The following is a 21,495-nucleotide window of genomic DNA, read 5'->3' on the forward strand; positions in this document are numbered from 1 at the left end:
TTGCTCTAGGTAGAGCCAGGCTGCGGACGCTAGGTAAACAATTCTTTAGTGACCTCAAAGAGATATGTAGTTGCAGAGTGGACAAGCTGTTATTCTTCGTGAATACCACGGCTAGCTCTGAAGATATGAGCCGGATGTACTCTGCTCCCTTGCTAATTTTCACAGCAGTCATAGTCTTAGGAGTTTGTGGCCATTAAAAAAAAATAGATAAGACAGGCGAACATACAGTAAACAAACTTTACTAAGGTTTTCTTTTACACAAACCTTAAAACCTTAAAAGAGGTCAGCTACGAAAAACATTAGTAGCCTTTTACAGATTTCTGCAATGGCGGTATGGATCTAGATCTGCATTACCAGGAAAATTCTATTGGTCCATACTCACAAAAATACAATGCCTCATATAACAAGCTAACAATTCTCGGGGCGCACATTTCGGAGCCGAAAGCATTCGAAAAAATATATTTGCCCCTCATACCAATGAAGTGGCCGATTTGATACACTTTGAAGTAGACTCATTGAAGACAGCGTTAATGCGTATCTAGAATAAAACTATAATGGAACAACCCGCGAACAACCCCAAAATAGAACCAAGTCAATGGAGGTTATTGGTTATTAGTTATTATTCATTTGGACTGTAACGTTTTTGAGAAGCATCCGGCATGATATCTCTGGAGTAATTGCAATTTTTATCGCAACCATTATCTTTTTGTTAATAAATTTAGCGAATGAATCAATTTGAATCGGAAAAAGTTTGTTTAAAAATGTTAGACCACAGACTTTATCATGAATTCTTACCTGTAATTACACTTTCTGCATTTATACAGCGTTCTCTTATCAGATCCATCAGGCTTTACATCAATATTCTGCGCCAATATATCTTCAGATGCTTTGAGCAACGGCGGCGGACTACGCTTGGTTTGTTCATGTTGTTGAGACGCCAAACCAAGAAGGGAATTATGAAAGAATGGCATCGGAATTATTCGCGACGTATCCAAAGGAGACATATTCTTAGAAGAACCAGCTTCCGAATGACCTCCATTGTAGTCTCCAACTGCTTCGCGTTTATAGTCATTCAAAAATGACAGCGAAGCTTCTTGGTTCGGTGTCATCTCACCCGATTTCATTAATTTTGGATCACCATCCTCTTCGGTAACTTTCATCAAGGTAATGTACTTATTGTACTTTGTATAGTTACGACGACCTGTCTCGTCGTTCATGAGAACTTTTGCATTCTTGTGATTTGGGTCCCGTATAGTTTTGAGTCGAATATGCTTTGTTATATCCCAACGCCAGTTCGAGCGGTAGTTGCATAGAGAACATTCAAACGGTTTTTTATTCAAATGACCAACAATATGGACGTGGAAACGAGAGGCTGTTGACGCCCAAAAGGAGCAATGTGGACATTTGTATACTTTCTTCAAGGAAGAGTTTGCGGCTTCTTCCTCCGGTGTCATCTTTTTGGTTACCTGAAAGAGTTAGTCTCAATTACTTGGATAAATCATTTGCGAGATAAAAACCTACCTCTCCATAGCCTGGAGCAGTCTCAACACCGTAGTAGCTATTTTCGCTGTTCTCCTTCTTTTGGTCTTCACTGAGATAATCTGTCGATTTGTTGCTCCCATCCAAAGGCTTCTCGTCTTCTCCATCGTCAGGATTTTCCATTTCCATCCGTTGCGGGAGACTGTTCCAAACAAAAACCCTATTCTCCATGGGATGCTTACCTTCATGAGGGGATACTCGTTCATTAATGTCTTCATTCAAGTCATCATTTTTTTCATGGGATTCAGAAGATGAATCGGAAGATTCGTGACGTGGATTCCCAGCGTCGGTACAGATCTTCATGTGAGCTATTAAATCAACACTAGACTTGCATCGATGACGACAAAATTGACATCGAGTGGACCCACTGTTTACTGACAGATTTATTGGACTTGGACTGGAAACTTTGTCATGCTCCTCTCGACAACGTGACTTCTGATGGAGAATCGACTCAGAAAGGCACTTGGACATATGACCACAGTCACAAATCAAGCTCTCGTTTTTATTCAATGTTGCGTTTTGCTTTAGTTGCTCGAAAAATGTAGATTTTTTCTTACTGTTTCCAGATGACGCACTGGAAGAGGGCGACAATTGTGGGGGCTCAACCTTTTCCACTGTTATTTCCCCGTTTTCCGCTAAAAAAGACTGAAAACTGTTCGCCACTGAACTTTTGTGCAGCATTTCGTAGAAAGTTTTGGTCAGATTTAAGGCATTGTTTGCTGCTTGAATGGGAATTAAATTTGGAATAGGGCGAGCTTGTTTTTTGAGACTTTCCATTGATGATTTCTGTGATAAATCTGTGGGTTGGTCGTCCTCTTCCATTTTGAATTTTTTATCATACGGCTCTTCGTAACTGTCGACGAGGTTGTTGTTGTTATTATAAGGATCGGAGAGATCGCCGTTCTCGCTTAGAAGTTCTTCGGGAATGTCTGTTGCACCAACTTTGTTCTTTCGACGAGCTAAACTCATTCCCGCTGCATGGCCCACGGGTGGCACGTGGTGATTCATTTCGTGGACCGTCAGGCTTTGCTTGATGTCAGCAGTGAAATTGCAAGCTGCACATTTGTAAGGTCCTGTACCGCCGTGATTTTTCATATGCCGGTCCAAGTTCCACTTATATGGCGTTCTAAAATCACAAGTAACACATTTTATCATTGGCATGGAGTGATATTTCACGTGTTTGCTGAAACGCGCTTTGATATGGGTCACGTAGCTGCATTTTTCACAACGGAAGAACTTGGTCTTGTAATGTTCATCTTGCTCATGGTCGACCAGCTGGGCTCTATACAAGGTGGTGAACTCGCAGATGCTGCACTTCAAAAGCCGGTTCTGTGGAGTTTCGTCTGGTATCGTAATGGGCTCTTCGAACTTCTCGACGGCATTTAATATTTGTGGTGATGCTGGAGTCGATTGGGGATGGATGCTGTCTGACTCATTTTTCCTTTTGCGATGATCCCTGCCGGATTGGCGTTTTCTCGCTTGGGAATGTTGTTCGATTCCTTCCGTTGATCCATGCACCATCCTCATATGTCGCACCAGTTTCTGATAATGTCTAGAGGCGTACAAGCACAGTTCACACTCATTAATTACTATTTTCTCACCGTGGGAATCTCTCAAATGCGTTAAGAAGAGACGTGGATTTTGCGTGAAAAATGAACATGTGCTGCACGAATAATTCCTTTTGATTTTACATTGTGGCAGTCCTTCGTCTTTTGTTTCTGACGATGCCATGGGATTATCAAATTCATCGATTACATTCGGCGGACTCGCTTCGGCATCATAATCTAGTCGCGATGCTCGATTGTAGGCATTGGTATCTGCGACATTTGCATTCTGAGAGGACGTCGGGGATGTTTTCAAAAGATTCCCGTTTCCTGAATCCACAAACAATGGATTGCCGCTTACGACGCTCCGAACGATGAGAGTATTGCCGGAACGCTGCACCATCGATGGAACCTCCATGTTGAGCGCGGTTGCTTGATTTTATTGTTTATAACAATTGCCGGTAAATTTTTGATCTGGGAATGTATAGTAGAAATAGAAGAAATGTTTTTAAAAATTTCAGAGCTAATAAGATTTCTCTTATATTTCTAAGAAACTATTTGAAAGTTAATGGTGTTTCTTCAACAACTACTTGATTATGAATGGCAAAATTCGATGGGACATGGATTAAACAATTGAAGTTTTTGATAGGTTTTGCAGATGGCAAACTACGATCTTTACGATGACATGAAGCAAGTTTTATTTTTCCCCTTGGCGAAGGCAATAGTTTGTTATCTGTCGTTCAGTAATACAGTGGGCTTCCTGGCACAGTGCCCCTCGCCCTAATTGGGATTTCAAGTACCCAGTAGGTTTTTGTAATTCTGAGTAGCTTCTAAGCCTTTTTTGAAAGTGGAACTTTCTGGAAAAAAGAGAAATTTGTCTCCTCAGGGAGGGTTCATTTATTCATGCAATTTAGATGGGTTAGGTCATCTTCACCAAAATTAACCATTAAGCTACACATATCAGGAGCCATCATATGCTATGTATATATATTTGTTATATTTGAATCAAGGGTCTATGCGTAGAGCATAAGCACCTTTACGGAAAATTTGGAATGCGCAGTACACTATCTTATGTGTTTAGCCCAAACATCATTCTGCTGAGACCATGATATCGCTAATTTGTGCAATATACGTGCGGAATATCAAAAGCAAATGTTCGGGATTGTCAGCAAGAAAATTTGACGTTACTCACATATTTGAAGGCTCCTTGCTCCTTGGCACCTACATATGACGTGTATATTCATATTTGCAGTCGGTCACAAAAAGGGGTACACAAGTGTATCTTAACTTCAATATGAAATTATCGGAGACATCAGAAGGGATCTCCGGTAAATTGGATATACATATATGAAATAACCTTCAAATCGTGGAGGTATGTAATAGTTAACATTAGATATGAATTTGGTATAATTGCAGGCCTATGTTAATTTGTGGATGAGGGTGCAGGCATTATTTGCAACGGCTGTAAATACTAGAATTCCGTTGCCTTATCGCATGACTCCCACCAGACACTAGCTATGAAAAATTCGCTCTAGGCAGATTCTGATAAGTAGATGGTAATCTTAAAAAGCCGCTACTGCGTCAGGTTGATCCAGTGTATGGGATTCTCACCCACAAACGCCACTCATTCGCCTGCGTCCAATGGCTTGGTCTAGTCTTTCAATTTTCTTTTGGATAGCGTCTTCTTAACGAGGTTGTGGCGTTCGATGTGTACATTAAAAATGTCGTGCTAACACGGGCAGAAAATCATAATGTGGTCTGAATCTTCCGGTGTGGCGTTACATTCGGAATAGTCGGAAGACTTGACTCATCCGAAGGCGACGCAAATATTTTGCATAACCACAGTGTCCCGTAATCAGTTTATGGATTTTATCTTACCGTTGTTACCACCTCCTTTACTGCTACTAACTTTTCGGAAGCTCAGAGTCTCTTTAGACAGATTTGGGTTCCCTCTCTGGTAGAGGTTTAGAGTTCGCTTTTGAGATGCTGTCGTGATTGTCAACCAACATATAGATAATATTGTTTTTTCTACGATTACGAATGAGTATCTTTCAACAATCGCCGCCCGACGTCTACAAAACTGATCAACATTGCGTCCTCCATCACACGGAAGCCAAGCATTGAACATAGCAAGGATTCCAGTGCGGAACCAGTTGGCTAAACTAAAAACAACTCTGACATCTAACGTTACTATGCGCAGCACTTACCGACAACCATCGCGGCCGATTCACAACCATTGCTATTATTTCAACTTACTATCATAGAACTGATACTACTCTAAGAGACCACCCGTTTGCTCGATGAACATGTGAAACCTGCTGTACATGTATCCTACTGTCCGACATTTTCCCCTTAGAATCTGAAAAGCAGATAAGGAAGAGGTTACGCCATGTGGTTTTTGGTGCTGCGTTAGGTCAGTTTTGTTTTCTGTTGCGATGTAAACGCCCTCGAAGCATTTTAGGGTCGGATGCTACAGTTATACATGGATAGAGCTGGCCTACCGTTTCCATCGCTGCTCCCTTCCTTGGACCGTTCCCTCCTGTTCCCTTCCATCAATTGTTTTGTTTGATTTTTGCTTCAAGATCACATTCAGTTGTCACTTCTTCCGTTTCCCATGTCGAGAGAGATGACCTGATGGCATCTGTAGATGTAATGCTCGCTCACCAGGCAAATTTTTCTACTCAACAACGGGGTACTAAAGTATACCCGTCGGATTCGATCCCTAGTCCTCGTTATTGAATCTTGTCATTCTGAAACCCAAGCGTTGAAGTTACCAGAATTTATTTTGGGTCAGTAATCTCAAGTGCCTTACATCTTCTCATATTGTGGAACTACTGCACTAGGGGGGACCGACTGGAAGTTCGGCGCTCCAATTATGAAAGGTTTTGTGTATTTTTATGTCAAAACATTTGAGTGCGCAACTGTACTTATGTACAATTTAAACTGATGTTTCTCGTTACACGCTTGGGGGTTCATAGTTTTGATCTTGTGACAGATAGTAAACTAATTTTAATAAAATTTTGATTTGCACAACACCTTAAAAACTCAAACAGCAACACGAAGAAATGGGCTTGAGGGCCGGGTAAAGTAAACATCCGAACGCCGAGGGAAACGGAGACATCGTAACCCCATGCGCAGCTTAGGGCGAGGTGAAATCACAATAAGAAGCAGCGGAAATACAAACTTTGCAAACAAATTCTTAGGTGCAACTTCGTTTGGATCACGCGAAAGAGGCAAACATTTTAATCAAAACGTAGCCAGCTGCCATATCCAGTCCTCCTATCAAACGACCGAGGAGCAACAATGTTCCAGTGGTGGATGAACAACACCTGGGAGAATCTACAGGGAAGTGCTAGCTAATCTGAAAGCGAAAATCTGAGCGACAAACAAAGCGAGATGGTGTAAGGGCTATTTTCTCTGAGTTGCGGAGATGCAAACCCCCTACAGGACCGCAATTCACGAGTAACTATTTGTACAAAGGAGTTTTGATGACAGCCTGTGCAAAATAGTGGACTAAAAATTGCCTACAGCCCACGGCACTGGTCATTTGATAATGGTGTCATTCAAGAGGTTGGGAAGGTTGCGAATCAAGCCATAAAAGGTTGCGAATCAAGCCACAAAAAAAAACAAGAGGAACGCAATGGCTCGCCGCGTATTTAACGGTGACAATTTCGTGAGAAAAAAGGAAGAAATAATCGAATGTCGAAGAATTGCAGAACCAAGTCTGGTAAGCGGCTCAACAAACGAGATAAGATAGTCCAACAGAATGTTCAAATTGGCGTCCGATCCGGTTGCTCTTCTATACCATGAAGATTTTTGAACCTATTCTTGACAACCGTGCTCATGACATCGTTGAAAAAATCGTGAATCAAGCCGCATTTATAAAAAACTGCGGAACTACTGACGCAATACACGTTGCGTGGTTATTCATCGAAAAACACCGCGAAAAGCATCGCCCTCTTCACATTGCATTTCTGGATCTACAGAAGGTCTTTGACCATGTCCTATACGAACTTATCTGGAAAGCTCTACGGCAGCAGCTAGTACCAGAAGAGATCGTTCGCTGGGTTAAATTGCTCTACCATGATCCGAAGAGGAAAGTTTAAAGCGTTGCGGGTGTTCAAAACGTCTTCGTGTCTCCGCCGGTGTTCGTGAAGAAAGCACCATCTCACCGGTCTTCTTTATTCTTGTTACGAAAATTGCCACACGGGATATCCAACGTCCAGCGCACTGCTTTATGCAGAATGATAGCCTCATGCAACATGGTCTCGGATTGAATCTGAATAAAACAGAATTTTTGACGACCAATCAACATGAAACGGGCACAATCACTATCAGTGATCTGCCCAGAACTGAATGACTTAAATATCTCGAGTCAATGCTATCAGCCACTGGAAAACTGCGCAATGAAATTGCTTCACGCATTAGTGCAACCAGGATGAAGTGGCTTTCCGAAACTGATGTTCTTTGTGATCGACCTTTCAACGAATGTCTTAAATCTAAAATTTAACGCAGTGTCCTCCGCTCTGTCGTCTCTATGGCTCTGACAATGAAAGACAATGGACAGCGTCTTGCGGTAATGTGTTGCGTTGGACTAGTGGTGTGACACGACCTTGATCTCATCCGAAATGAAGATATCCGCGACCGATATTGAGTTGCACCGATCATGGAAAAATTGGGAGAGAGGCGTCTTCGGTAGTATGGTAACGTAATTCACGCTAATGAGAATTCACTTGCCAAGATTGCTCTGAACATCGAAGCCGATGCTAATCGACCACTAGGCCGGTGTGATACGCTGAATGGTGATTTGAAAGACTCGCGACTGCATCCAGATCAGACTCCAAAGGAGAACAAAATGACGCAACCGATCACGACGAGCCGACCTCGCTTGTAAACGGAACAAAGGCTAAAGATAAAGAAGGAAGGGTTTAACAAGGCCATGGAAATTATTGAAATCAAAAGCCATGGTCTGGATACCAAATACAGATATCCTGGATACTGACTGTCCAGAAAAACTATTCCCCAAGTTGAAGACTCAGAAAGAGGATATTAAGAGCAGGTGGAATGTAATCCCTTTGAAGCGGTTAATATTCCTCAGCTAATCTTCAAGAACATAGGCAAACGGCTGGCTAGCTTTGAAGGTAATTCAGATAACCCTTCAAATAATAGAGCTAGGACGGAAGCAATTAACGGCTTAATTAAAGCTGAAGGTCTGGACCTAGTGCTTATCCAGAAATTTGAGCTGGTGAATGGAAAGGTAATAGCACATGGGAACTAAGGAGGTAATTTGACATCGTGATGCAAACTCAGAACATGTATAGTGCTGCAATTGCCACTCTTGGATCTCGTATTAAAGGGAGAGCGAGTTTGCAAAGCAAGTGGTACTCGGATGTAGCAAAATCACCAGCGGAATTCCAAACCAGAGCATGAAAGGTGGCATCAATTTTATGTCACTGAAATGCTGCCACGATTCCAAAGGGAACTGAGATTAATGGAGTAAAGCGGCACGGCATGTCACAGCCCATAGGTCGCCATACCACCGTTTTTTTAGGCGGAGGTGTATGCCATAAATCTATGTGTCAGAAAGAATTTACAACGTGCTGAAATCCATATTCTCAGCTGCCTGACTATAAGTATTAAAAGAAGAAAGCAGATTCAAACTAGCGTGGAAATGGCAGCCAAACTTAAAAAACGTAGCTGTCAAAAACGGGATAACGTTGAAATGGATACTAGGAAGGAAGTGGATGGCGATGAGAGGGGTGATGAAGTTGCAAGAAAGAGTAGCAAACCCTGTTTGCGGGACGGAGCGTGCACCTGGAATCAGCTTTATTTGTGAGAAGTATATGAAGCTATGAACTCAAGCAGCCAGTTCAATGGGAAACGGCGGTTGCTTATACGTGGATTAACGGTCGAAACCCTGAAATTACATGAACTTAGAATGAGTATACTGATAGATCTAATAATCGATTACTGACCTCTATGCAAACATTTGCCTACGATAAGGATTTACAATGAAGGCTCAATATGCAGATTTTGCAATGGAGAGGCCGGCTGCGTACTCTCGCTGTGAATCAGGTTCAGAACAAGATATTTCACATAGATGAACTTTGCTAGGACATGTAATAAGCGAACAGATCGCGGTAGGGTCCAGACCTGCGCAAAGCACCCTCATCCATTGAAATGCGTCTAATTGGGGGACAAACACAATTACGTGATAAATAAGGAATGAGGCAGATGATACAATTACTCATGATGATTATCAAGCGGAAGTGAATTATAACTTCGTCAAACTCATATCAGTTTTTACGTGTATCGTGACGGTTGGCGACTCATAGCTGTGTTGTAGGCCACATGCTAACTACCAACTAAAACAATGGATATCTTCAAGCTGCTCTTTTCACAAGAAAATGAGGATAGTCTCATAGACCGGAAATGTCATCATCATCATCATCAACGGCGCAACAACCGGTATCTGGTCTAGGCCTGCCTTAATAAGGAACTCCAGACATCCCGGTTTTGCACCGAGGTCCACCAATTCGATATCCCGAAAAGCTGTTTAGTGTCCTGACCTACGCCTTCTCTCCATCTTAGGCTAGCTCTGCCTCGTCTACTTTTTCTACCATAGATATTGCCCTTTTAGACTTTCCGAGTGGGATCATCCTCATCCATACGGATTAAGTGACCCGCCCACCGTAACCTATTGAACCGGATTTTATTCACAACATCACGCTCATGGTCATAGATTTCGTCGTTATGTAGGCTACGAAATCGATCATCCTCATGTAGGGGGTCAAAAATTCTTCGGAGGATTCTTCCCCCGGACACGGCCAAGAGTTCGCAATTTTTCTTGCTAAGAATCCAAGTCTCCGAAGAATAGATGAAGAATGGCAAGATTATTGTCTTGTATAGTAAGAGCTTTGACCCTATGGTGAGACGTTTCGAGCGGAACAGTTTTTGTAAGCCGAAATAGGTTCTGTTGGCTGACAACAACCGTGCACGGATTTCATCATTGTAGCTGTTATCGGTTGTGATTTTCGACCTTAGATAGGAGAAATTATCAACGGTCTTAAGGTTGTAGTCTCAACTTCTTTATTCTTTCCGTTTGACCAATGTGGTTTGATGTTGTTGGTTGGTTGGTTTTTGGTACTGACGTTGCCACCATGTACTTTGTCTTGCCTTCATTGATGTACAGCCCAGGGATTCGCACCGCCTGCTCGATCTGGATGAAGATGGTTTGTACGTCTCGGGTCGTTCTTCCCATGATGTCGGTATCGTCAGTTGGGTGGACCTAAAGAGGATCGTACCTCTTGCATTTACCTCAGCATCACGGATCACTTTCTCCATCCCCTTGTCGTAAACCGTTGTTGATGTCTAACGGTCTTGAGAGTGATCCTGCTGCTTTTATCTGGCCTCGCACATTGGTCAGGGTCAGCCTAGTCAGTCTTATCAATTTCGTCGGGATACCGAATTCTCTCATGGCCGTGTACAGTTTTACCCTGGCTAGAGGGGATTCTTGGTGGTGTTATTATTCGAGCTCGGAGTACCATGCTAACAAGATAGTGATCCGAGTCTATATTGGCCCCCCATATATGCTCTGATATTTATCAAGGCTGAGCGGTGGCGGCGTTCGATCAACACGTGGTAAATTTGGTTGAAAGTGGTCTCGTCTGGAGAAGCCCATGTATGTTTGTGGACCATTTTCCCCGCAAACCAGGTACTTCCAACAACCGTTTCGTGTGACACTGCTAATTGAATAATCCGCAGTCCGTTATCATTTGTATTTTGGTGTAAGCTATGGGAGCCAGCGTGTCGCCTGAATACGGGCTCCTTCTTAACTGGGCTGTTAAAATCCCCAAGTATGATTTCATATCTGGGGCAGGCTTCGAGGGTTCGTTCTACTGCCTCGTAGTAGGTATACTTCTCCGACTATGCAGTCTCCTCTGTAGGGCGTGAACGTTAATGAGGATTATATTTCTAAACTTGCTTCGTAAGCGCAGAGTGCATAGCCGTCCGCTTATATTTTCAAAGCCGATAACAGCAGGTTTCATTTTGTGGCTGGCTAAGAAACCTACTCCGAGCACATGGTTTACTGGATGGCTGCTATAATAATGGTGTAGTGACTCTTCTCCAGAAAACCGGTCCCTGTCCAACGCATCTCCTGTAACGCTGTTACGTCAGCCCTATATTGGAACAGGGTATCGGCTCGCTAGCTTGGCAGCTTCATCTCTGGACCGGGAGCGCACGTTCCAGGAGAAAATGCGCAAATCGTTATTTCTTTGTCGTTGCCGGGTTCGCCGTTGTATTATCCGTCCAGTCCGAGGCTCCTATTGTGGCTTCGTAACAAGTTGTTTTCCGTGTAGGGTTGTCAGCACTACCCAATCCCCAACCTGGAGGACTAGTTGGTACAATATGTCCTGTTTTTAGGCGCGGGAGACTCGCCTTCATCCTTCCCCGTCTGCAGCTTTTCGTTAAGAAAGAGCTCCTAGCGGTCACTACGTGGTGGTGGAGATAGGATTTGGTAGTAGAGCTGTCGGTGTTGGTTCAGCAGACGTTTCCCAGGTGTTATGCTCCATTGTGGGTACCAGTCCACGTTTCCCTTTGACCACAAGGAAATGTCAGGTCTTCAATTTTTTTGTTTTTCAGTGGACTGCACTAAGATATCGAAAGAGAGACTATTCTATTACAGTACCAATCGAGCCTGGTTTCTTGTGGAGTCATATGAAAAGTGTTAGAGTAGCTTGCAAATCTAATGATAATTTAGGAAGTAATATATATAACAGCGGTTGAAAGAGGTCGCTCACCAAAATCAAAGCAAAGGAAAAAGCTAGCAGTTTTTTTTTGCAAGGATGAGGACAGATGTCCAGGCCACTGGGAGAACCGCTCACCATCTCCAAGAATGTTGAGTACATCATGATTTGAGAAAATTATCATTAATGTACCGATACACCGTACTGGAGGTGTAGCACGCATCTCAGATATGCAATGATGGAAAATTTCTGCTGACCACAATTCTATTTATAGCGCTCCTTCTCTGTAGTAGTGCAGTGTCTATATAAATTCAGGAAAACCCAATAGTGCGGTTAATAAAGTAATAGATGGAACTTGGGATATATTTGCTATCAAATCCAGGAAATTCATATAAAGGCCATAGTGCATTACATCTGACTTGAGTCCATGTTTTGATAGGGAATCACCTGCCTTGAAATCAGAATGATGGTTACCGTGTTTGCAGTCACTATGTTCAAATGAAACTGAATTGTGCATCCTATGTAGATATTTCATTTCAAAACAGGCGAAAGACTTGATAAAAGAACGCTATTTGTAACACGAATAAGTGAATATATTGATTCAAAGATCTAATGTCATTATCTCGAGCTTTTTATAAATATGTAAATGTTCTTAATTTAATATTAATTATAGCAACAAGGAAAGAGCGAGAACATAATATTGAAATCCTTAAAGAGGCGTATTCATTTCTATGTGAACTTAGATAAAAATTTATCAAATTTTCAGTTATGATAGCCACTTCTTTCGTATGCGATGCTAAAAAATATGTGTTTCCATTGGTTACCGAAACTAGAAGTAATTTTCTAATGTACTAACATTCCAAGCCCGCAAAGGTCATAGCATTGACCTAGCTCTATTCTACGTGCGCAACATGTTTTCAGGAGCAAAAAATTTCTGGATGAATACAAAACCAAATTAAAGTGTTGTTACATTAAACGGTAGCAAAGCTAGCAAACGTTTTCTAAAAATATACTTTCTCCCCATGCTTCTATCGAGTTGAATCTCTGCATCGTCCAAGCACAAAGCAGCCAACATTTAGTCACTCGTTCGCCAAGAACGAGGAACGCAACTTCTTCCTCGTACGCCGCAATCACAACGGAACACGGGCAAAGCCTCATCTGTTCAGAATATGCCCAAAACAGTCGACCATTGTGCAGGTACGACGAAACAGTTACCAGCCAAAGCTGATGTACTACACGATAACCCACTATTTCTCCATAAATCTCGGGCGCTTCGAAGAAAACGCCAAGGAGAAGTCAGGATGATGACGATGCTGAGGAGGATGATATCATAGGCAGTTTTACAGTCATATGGAGCGGAGACGTGCACATGTACGGAAAAGCGGAAACTGTTTACTGTCCCAGCTTTTCACTAGGTTCAACGTACAGTTGAACGCGAAGAACGATTCAGCAACACGAGCGCCCGCCACGCACCACGGGCTGATGGAATTTTTTCCTAGATTGCTTCGTGTTAGAACGAAATGTGAAAGTGCCACGGGAAATTCCTTTTTAGATCTCCCTCCTTGCGCTGCAAGTGGACGAACTGCTTTTCGGAAATTGACGATTTCACAGAACCAACTGATGGCTGCAGTTCGCCTACCAAAAAAGCTCTAGTTCTTTAACCTTTTGCATTTGAGTACCACCCGCTACCCAACAGTAACAGAATACAAGAACTCACCTGCGAAAGGTACACACACCGACGACGCGATATCACTTTCACACACATCTGGTCACATCGAAATTGAATCACTCCCATGCGGCCTCGACGAACGGGTGATACGCGTTCAAAACAACTCAGCGCGCGAGTGGTTCGACTAATTAACGCGAAAACAAGGCCACGAGACCTCAGTGCGAAGGAAGACAAACAAAACGGTAAGACATCTGCTAGCCCACTCGCCTGCTCGCCTCTGTGTCCTTCGCTTCCGTCCGCCCCCTCCGCCTCAGCGATGCCGACCTCTTGAAGCGAGAATGCCGACACCTAATTAACCGGATCCGCTGTGTCTTCCCTGTCCACTCCGGTTTTGTTCTCTACCTGAACACCGAATTGAACGCTGAGTGGTGACCTGCTTCCTCGTTGCTGCAATGCCGAAAAAGAACTGAGAAATGTTGTCTTCGGCTTCGGTTTCGACGGAAAGCTAACAGGCAAGCAGACTCCTCCAAGTGCCCAGAGTTCCACCGAAGTTCTTAAGTTTCACTGGCGTGGCGTGTGCGATGCCAGCTTGTTGCCTCCTGCTGGCTATCCAAGGGCCCACTATCACGTTTTCTGCCTTCGGATGCGTGTTGTCTTTCTGCAGAGGACTAAAAATTCTAGTGTAAACGCCGACCAACAACGACCATGATGGTGGTGATGATGAAGATGATGAAGACGATGACGATGTCGACGACGATGATGGCTCCAACGAATGCTCCAGCGACAAGGGGACAACGATACCCTACAATCCGTTGACTCCCCCAACAAACAGCCCAGCTTCGACGGCGGCGGCTGTCGGAACAGGCCAACGATTGCGATGGCTGGTGATGGAGAAAATCAAAGCCCAATGGGAAATCCGCTGAATTACTCGGTAGTGCAGATATAAAGGACCTGTAAGGACTTTATTTGGTCAGATTGACTACAAGTTAGAGGACATTGTTTGTTCCGCGTGGGAGGATGGCGCAGGGCTGGAAAATGGTTCTGATTGAGAAGTGCAAAGGATGTTACACACTTTACGTCAACAAAGTCGATGATGGTGCTTGAAGAATGAAAGACGCTCAACATTTCATGAAACCTCTACTGTACATATATCCTTGAACTTTATTGCACTCCCTCGACAAATTAATCTAATAAACGCCACTTTTGGAAGTATTAGGGATTGAGAATGATTAGTCAGGCTCCTGTTTTTTGGGAGTAGCAATTAGTTGAATGAAATGAAAAGGATTAAATATGTCCACAGCTCTCGGAAATTAATAATCGAAGAAAATGTCCTGGCTTTAGAAAAATATACCTTCGTCAAGGTATTTTTAAGTACAGTTGACTACTATTATCCAAGCCTGAAATTTCCATTCGAAATTGAGTTTTTTGGCTTTCCAACTGAGCACTTATCTTTTCTATTCAAATCAATCAAAGGGTAGTATAGGTTCCAAGGCAAAACATGGATTGGTACTCACGATGGAGCATAAAACCTGGGAAACGCCTGCTGAACCAACACCAACAGCTCTACTACAAAACCCTATCTCCACCTCCAAGTGGTGACCGCTGGAAGTTCTTTTTTTAATGAAAAGCTGCAGACGGAGAAGGATTAAGGCGAGTCTCCCGCGCCTAAAAACGCAACAAACTGCACCAACTGGTCCTCCAGGATGGGTAGGGCTGACAACCCTACACGGAAAACAACTTATTAGGAAGTCACAACAGGATCCTCGGACTGGACGGATTGTACAACGACGAACCCGGCAACGACAAAGGAATAACTATTTACGCATTTTCTCATGGACCGTGAGCTCCCTGTACAGAGATGAAGCTGCCAAGCAGCTAGCCGATACCCTATTCCAATATAGGGCTGATGTAACAGCATTACAGGAGATGCGTTGGACAGGGGCCATCCAGTAAACCATGTGCTCGGAGTAGGTTTCTTAGGCAGCCAAAAAATGAAACCTGCTGTTATCGGCTTTGAAAACACAAGCGAACGGCTGTGTACTCTGCGCTTGCGAGGCAAATTTACAAATAAAGTCTCCTTAACGTTCACGTCCCTAAAGAGGAGACTGCAGAGTCGGAGAAGGATACCTTCTACGAGGCAAGTAGAACGAACCCTCGAAGCCTGTCCCAGATATGATGTCAAAATCATACTTGGGGATCTCAACAGCCAAGTCTGGCGATACGTTGGCTCCAATAGCTTACACGAAAATACAAACGGTAACGGACTGCGGATCATTCAACTAGCAGTGTCATACGAAATGGTTGTTGGAAGTACCTGGTTTGCGTGGAAAGCGGTTCACAAACATACATGGGCGTCTCCAGGCGGGATCACTTTCAACCAAATTGACCACGTGTTGATCGAACGCCGCTACCTCTCAGCCTTGATGAATGTCACAACATACAGGGGGGCCAATATAGATTCGGATCACTATCTCGTGGGCATGGTGCTCCGAGCTCGAATAACAACACCACCCAGAATCCCCTCTGATAATCAGTTGAGAGTTAACACTGAAGCCATCCACAACACAGCCCCCCGGTACCTATAAAAGGGAAATGGATGCCGCAATAACCGTCACCAGAAATCCTGGAGATGAAGCATCAACAAATGATCTTCACAGTCACCTGAAGAACGTTATCATAAATACATACTTGGCTCCAGCCGCAAAAGAAGTCGGAACGGCTGGTTTGACGATGAATGTAAGCTAGCAACGGAACGGAAGAATGCCGCAAACCGAGTAATGTTACATTCTCAAAGAACGCCGGCACGCCCAGAGACTTATCACGAACTGCGGCGAGCGGAGAAGCGGCTTCACAGACGGCATATTGGAGCGATGGGTTGAGTACTTTGATGAGCAACTGAACAACCAGAACATCGGCGAGTTGGGGGTGCCGTCAACTGAAAACAACGGACAAATATTGCCACCATCAAGTGTAGGAGAAACAGTCCGTGCAATTCATCGGCTAAAAAATCATAAGTCGCCTGGGACCGATGGAATTACAGCCGAATTAGTTACATGTGGAGGCGACCAGTTACACCAAGTGGTTCATCAACTTGTGCTCAAGGTATGGGACAGCGAATCAATGCCTGACGATTGGTAACGTGGCATTATCTGTCTCATACATAAAAAGAGAGATATCACACAGTGCAGTAATTATAGAGGTATCACGTTGCTGAGTACCATCTATAAGATATTCTCCGCTATCTTGCTAGCCCGGATAGCCACATACGCCCAGAACACCATTGGCCCATACCAAAGAGGTTTCACTGCAGGCAAATCAGCAACAGATCAGATTTTCTCTCTGAGGGAAGCGATGAAAAAATGGTTGGAATATGGACAGCAGTTGCATCATCTTTTCATCGACTTTAAAACCGCCTATGATAGCATAGCCAGGGTAAAACTATACATGGCCATGAGAGAATTGATAAGACTGACTAGGCTGACCCTGACCAATGTGCGAGGCCAGATAAAAGCAGCAGGATCACTCTCAAGACCATTCGACATCAACAAGGGTCTACGATAAAAGGGATGCCCTATCATGCGACCTCTTTAACCTGGGTCTCGAGGAAGTGATCCGTGATGCTGAGGTAAATGCAAGAGGTACGATCCTCTTTAAGTCCGCCCAACTACTGGCTTATGCTGACGATATCGACATCATGGGAAGAACCACCCGAGACATACAAACTGCCTTCATCCAGATCGAGCAGGCGGCGCGAGATCTTGGGCTGCACATCAATGAAGGCAAGACAAAATATATGGTGGCAACGTCAGCACCGAAGACGAATCAACCAACAACATCAAACCGCACTGGTCAAACACGAAGAAAAATAAGGACAGGAGAATACAACTTTGAGACCGTTGACAATTTCTCCTATCTAGGGTCGAAAATCACAACCGATAACAACTACGATGATGAAATCCGCGCACGGTTGTTGTCAGCCAACAGAGCCTATTTCAGCTTACAAAAACTGTTCCGCTATAAAAACGTCTCACCAAGGTCCAGTCCAGGGTCAAAGTTCTTACTGTACAAGACTATGATCTTGCCAGTCCTCATGTGTTTTCCGCAGACTTGGGTTTTTAACAAGAAGAATTGCGAACTCTTGGCCGCGTTCGAGAGAAGAATCCTCCGAAGAATTTTTGGCCCCCTACATGAGGATGAACGATTCGGTAGTCTACGCAATCACGAAATCTATGAGTGATACCATGACCGTCCGGTTGTGTATAAAATCCGGCTCAATAGGTTACGGTGGGCGGGTCACTTTATCCGTATGGATGAGAATGATCCAGCCCGGGGAGTCTATAAGGGCAATATCTATAGTCGAAAAAAAAGACGAGGCAGACCCTGCCTAAGATGGAGCGATGGCGTGGGCCAGGACGCCAGACAGCTGTTAGGGATATCGAATTGGTGGACCTCGGCGCAAAACCGGGATGTCTGGGGTTCCTTATTAAGGCCGGTCTAGACCGGATACCGGTTGTTGCGCCGCTGATGATGATATCTTCAAGCCCAGTTTCTTTATGTGGCGATGAGAAATATCGGCCTAAAAGGCGAAATTGAAAATGATTAATGTTAATCCGTATAGCGAAAAATTCTCACCATTTTGGAATGGGTTTCTGGTAGCGGATGATCGGATAAAGATATATAAAGGCACCATTTGCAGCTTGATGATTTGGCGGAGATTCAAAAAGCTTGGGATTCATAGTCACAGAAAAGACAGAACAGGTTCTTCAAGCCGGATTGCATTTACAATGGCAGCTTTATTTTGCCTCGAAAAAGATTAGCCTGGCACTTTACGTGGTTTGGAAAAAGTTTTCATTTGCGGAATTATCGATACAAATTCAGCGTCACGTATTATGTTCGTGGAAGCATGTATGATGAACCCATTCATCTGTATATTGAAGTTCAGGACAGTAGTTAATATATAGGCGAGATGGAGGGAAGACATTTCAATTAATCGATGAGCTAGGCTATTGCAGGTGTCTTACAATTAACATAATTTTGAGCAAGACCTCAATTTTTAGGATTAAAACGGCGTATTCAACCAGCGGTCTAATTAGCTGGTAATCTCAGATTCTGGGATACTGTTGCTACTACCGCAAATAATCATAATAATGGTTGGCGCAACAATCCAAGTGAATCTGAGCCTTAAAGTGCACTTCATTCAAGACCCCAACGAAACACTACAAGATTAAGATACCCCGTAGGGGGCAATGGGGTCAGCATTTCGCTTGCCAGTGATTATTACCCTGATTTAACTTAGGTATCCATTCACAGAGTCGACTGATATTCGACATCCAGGCATGATACAAGTCCAACTGCCATCTGTGAAATTTGAACTGCGACTTTCCGTACGACAGCCTAGCGCTCTAACCACTGACCCACTCGGAACTCAAATTGGGTTCGCAAAAAGAATCGGTTATATAGACGAAAAAAAAAACAAACAAAATAAGTCCCGACGGGATGCGATTATTATCAAGAGTAAGGGTAACCAGTCTTTCGCTGAGAACCCGCGGAAATTTAATCGAAACCTAACGCTAAATGGAAAGTGGCAAGGTACCACGAACCAGAAGAACACAGAACAACCGACTTCCTCCTGCAACTGCAGAAGACGCAACACAAAATGACGCTTAACTACAAGAACCTGGTAGATAAATCCTTAGGAAGGTAGGTCAGGGCAGAGGTGAATCTCAACTAGCTTACGACGAAGAAGGGCATGTTTCAAATTCCAGGTAGTCTTAACATAATAAAAAACTTGCGAAAAGTATACAGCAATGCACAGACGAAAGTCATCAGGTTCAGTCTACTGTATGGGATAACACGTTGCTAGAAGCTAGCAGGTCGGAAGTATAGTACAATATAACCGATCGATGCAGACCGTGTGACGAAAAAAGCCAGCTGACAATAAATTCCGAGAAAAATTCTGAATATATATCCCGCAAGGATGCAGGTCCTGGTGGTAACGGCCAATCAATCCAAAAGCTTGATGTAAACGTGAAAATTATTAGCAGTTAACCCAAGAACTTAGTGCAGACGTGGTAAGAAAAGACAAAGCAGTATGCGCCACCGAGAAAAGCGGAAAAAGTATAGTTTGGATTACTAGAAGATACCCATTCAAGGAAATAACCACAAGAAACCTTTCTGTCGCTGGACATTGTGGTTGGTAATATCAATAATATCAAAAGTACCTTTCGTAAAGGAAGTGATGGAAGAAGTGACTCAACGCACTAATGCAGGAATTGACCTGATCTTAGGAGGAACCATCAGTCTATACTATGTTTAGTGTTATGGAAACTAGAAGGTGTACCCGAGAAACATAAGTTCATGTCATACGAAGCAATGTAGTTCAAAAATGTTTGATATAGAAATATACGGGTGCGTATTTAAGGAATTTTCTGCGACACCTCCTTGGAGGCGTCTTCCCTAGTCAGAGAACAGGAATTTATGATGCAACTACCCAAGAATGGATGGATCACCTGATAAGTCTCCATCATATCGTTTACTAGACAGTATGGAAAAGCTGCTGGGGGCTTTATATACAACATCCTGCTTACGAATGTAGACCAGGCAGTGATACCAAGTCGCGCTACCCAATCAAAGGTAGATGTCATATTCGCAGTTATTATTATAGTTGAGAAAACAATTGCAGACATAGGAGCGAGATCAACCAGTACTATGCTATCATTACCCTCGATATGAAAAAGTTTTTTTATTCTAGGCGATATAACATAAATATAACCGATAACAGCTATGACGACGTTGTTGTTTCACTCGAAACGTCTCACCGTAGGGTGAAAGTTAGTATTGTACACAACTATGATCATGCCAGTCCTTATGTATTCCTCGGAGACCTGAGTTCTTAGCAAAAAAAGCTGCGAACTCTTGGCCGCGTTCGAGAGAAGAATCCTTCGAAGAAGTTTTGGACCCCTACATGGACGATTCTGTAACCTACATAACGACGAAATCTATGAACGATACCACGACCGTCTGGTTGTGGATAAAATCCGGCTCAATAGGTTACTATGGGCGGGTCATTTAATTATGGATGAGGATGATCCAGCCCGCAAAGTATATAAGGGCAATATCTATGGTAGAAAAAGAAGACGAGTCAGATCCTGCCTGAGATGGAGCAATGGCGTCAAGACGCCAGACAACTTTTAGGGATATCGAATTGGTGGCGCAAAATCGGGGTATCTAGAGTTCCTTATTAAGGCAGGCCTAGACCAGATACCACCAGGAGTTTTCGGAGCCAGCATTCATTGAAGTCCAAGCGGTATATCAAGTATGTCGATATAATGCACTTACGCCTGTGAGGTAGTGGATAAAGTTGTAGCAGCACTAATTGGCATAACAGCTAACATTCATTATCATCATTTTCAACGACCCGTTTGGTCTTGGCCAGTCTTAAAAAGGAACTTCGAAGATCTCGGTTTTCTATAACGACGGAATTCCAGCGGCGTGCTGGTCTACGACATTACTCTATCCAGGGAATGATTTGCCACGTTATCACAATCTAATTCATTAATGTACAACTCAAGACCTTGCCCCGTCTGCCTGTTTTGGTAGAAGAAGACTTGTTCATCTCGGGGTGCTCCTATTACGTCGATATCGTCTGGATGGAGAATCTAGTACGCTAGTCGGGTCATTGTTTCCAGGCTAAGGTCGAAAAGGATGCATGGTGGAGGATCTCTTTTTCTTAGAATGTTATTGATGGTGAGAGTTTAGTAAGAGTGAGCTATTCAATCTTGTTAGTTTTGTTGGGATATCATATTTTCTTATCAGTGTGTAAATTTGTGTTGAATTTTGTAGGGGCACCAATTCAATCAGGGCCGTGTCCAGTTTTACTCTAGCTGAGCTATCATAGGCGCCCTTGAAGTCTGTGAAAAGGTTGTACAGCTGATGGCCTCGTTTCAACAGCTTTCCATTGATTGCTGCAGAGAAAAAATCTGTCTGGAGTGCAGCC

General features: G+C 43.4%; 1 protein-coding gene across 13 annotated transcripts in view; it reads right to left on the reverse strand.

The window, feature by feature from the left end:
- Positions 1-21,495, reverse strand: part of LOC119647229 — a 233,758-nt gene that overhangs the window by 18,658 nt on the left and 193,605 nt on the right. For 11 of the 13 annotated variants that reach the window (XM_038048074.1, XM_038048075.1, XM_038048073.1 and 8 more), the window contains 2 exons: positions 1,522-3,557; positions 796-1,466 (listed from right to left, as the gene is read on the reverse strand). In XM_038048074.1, coding sequence (XP_037904002.1) covers positions 796-1,466; positions 1,522-3,501 — 2,651 coding nt within the window. In that variant the 5' untranslated portion in view covers positions 3,502-3,557. Of the gene's footprint in view, positions 1-795; positions 1,467-1,521; positions 3,558-13,547; positions 14,077-21,495 lie in introns of those variants that run through there. The other 2 variants (XM_038048076.1, XM_038048078.1) reach the window with 2 other exon arrangements.

This window comes from Hermetia illucens, chromosome 1 (assembly GCF_905115235.1).
Source record: "Hermetia illucens chromosome 1, iHerIll2.2.curated.20191125, whole genome shotgun sequence".
Lineage (NCBI taxonomy): Eukaryota > Metazoa > Arthropoda > Insecta > Diptera > Stratiomyidae > Hermetia > Hermetia illucens.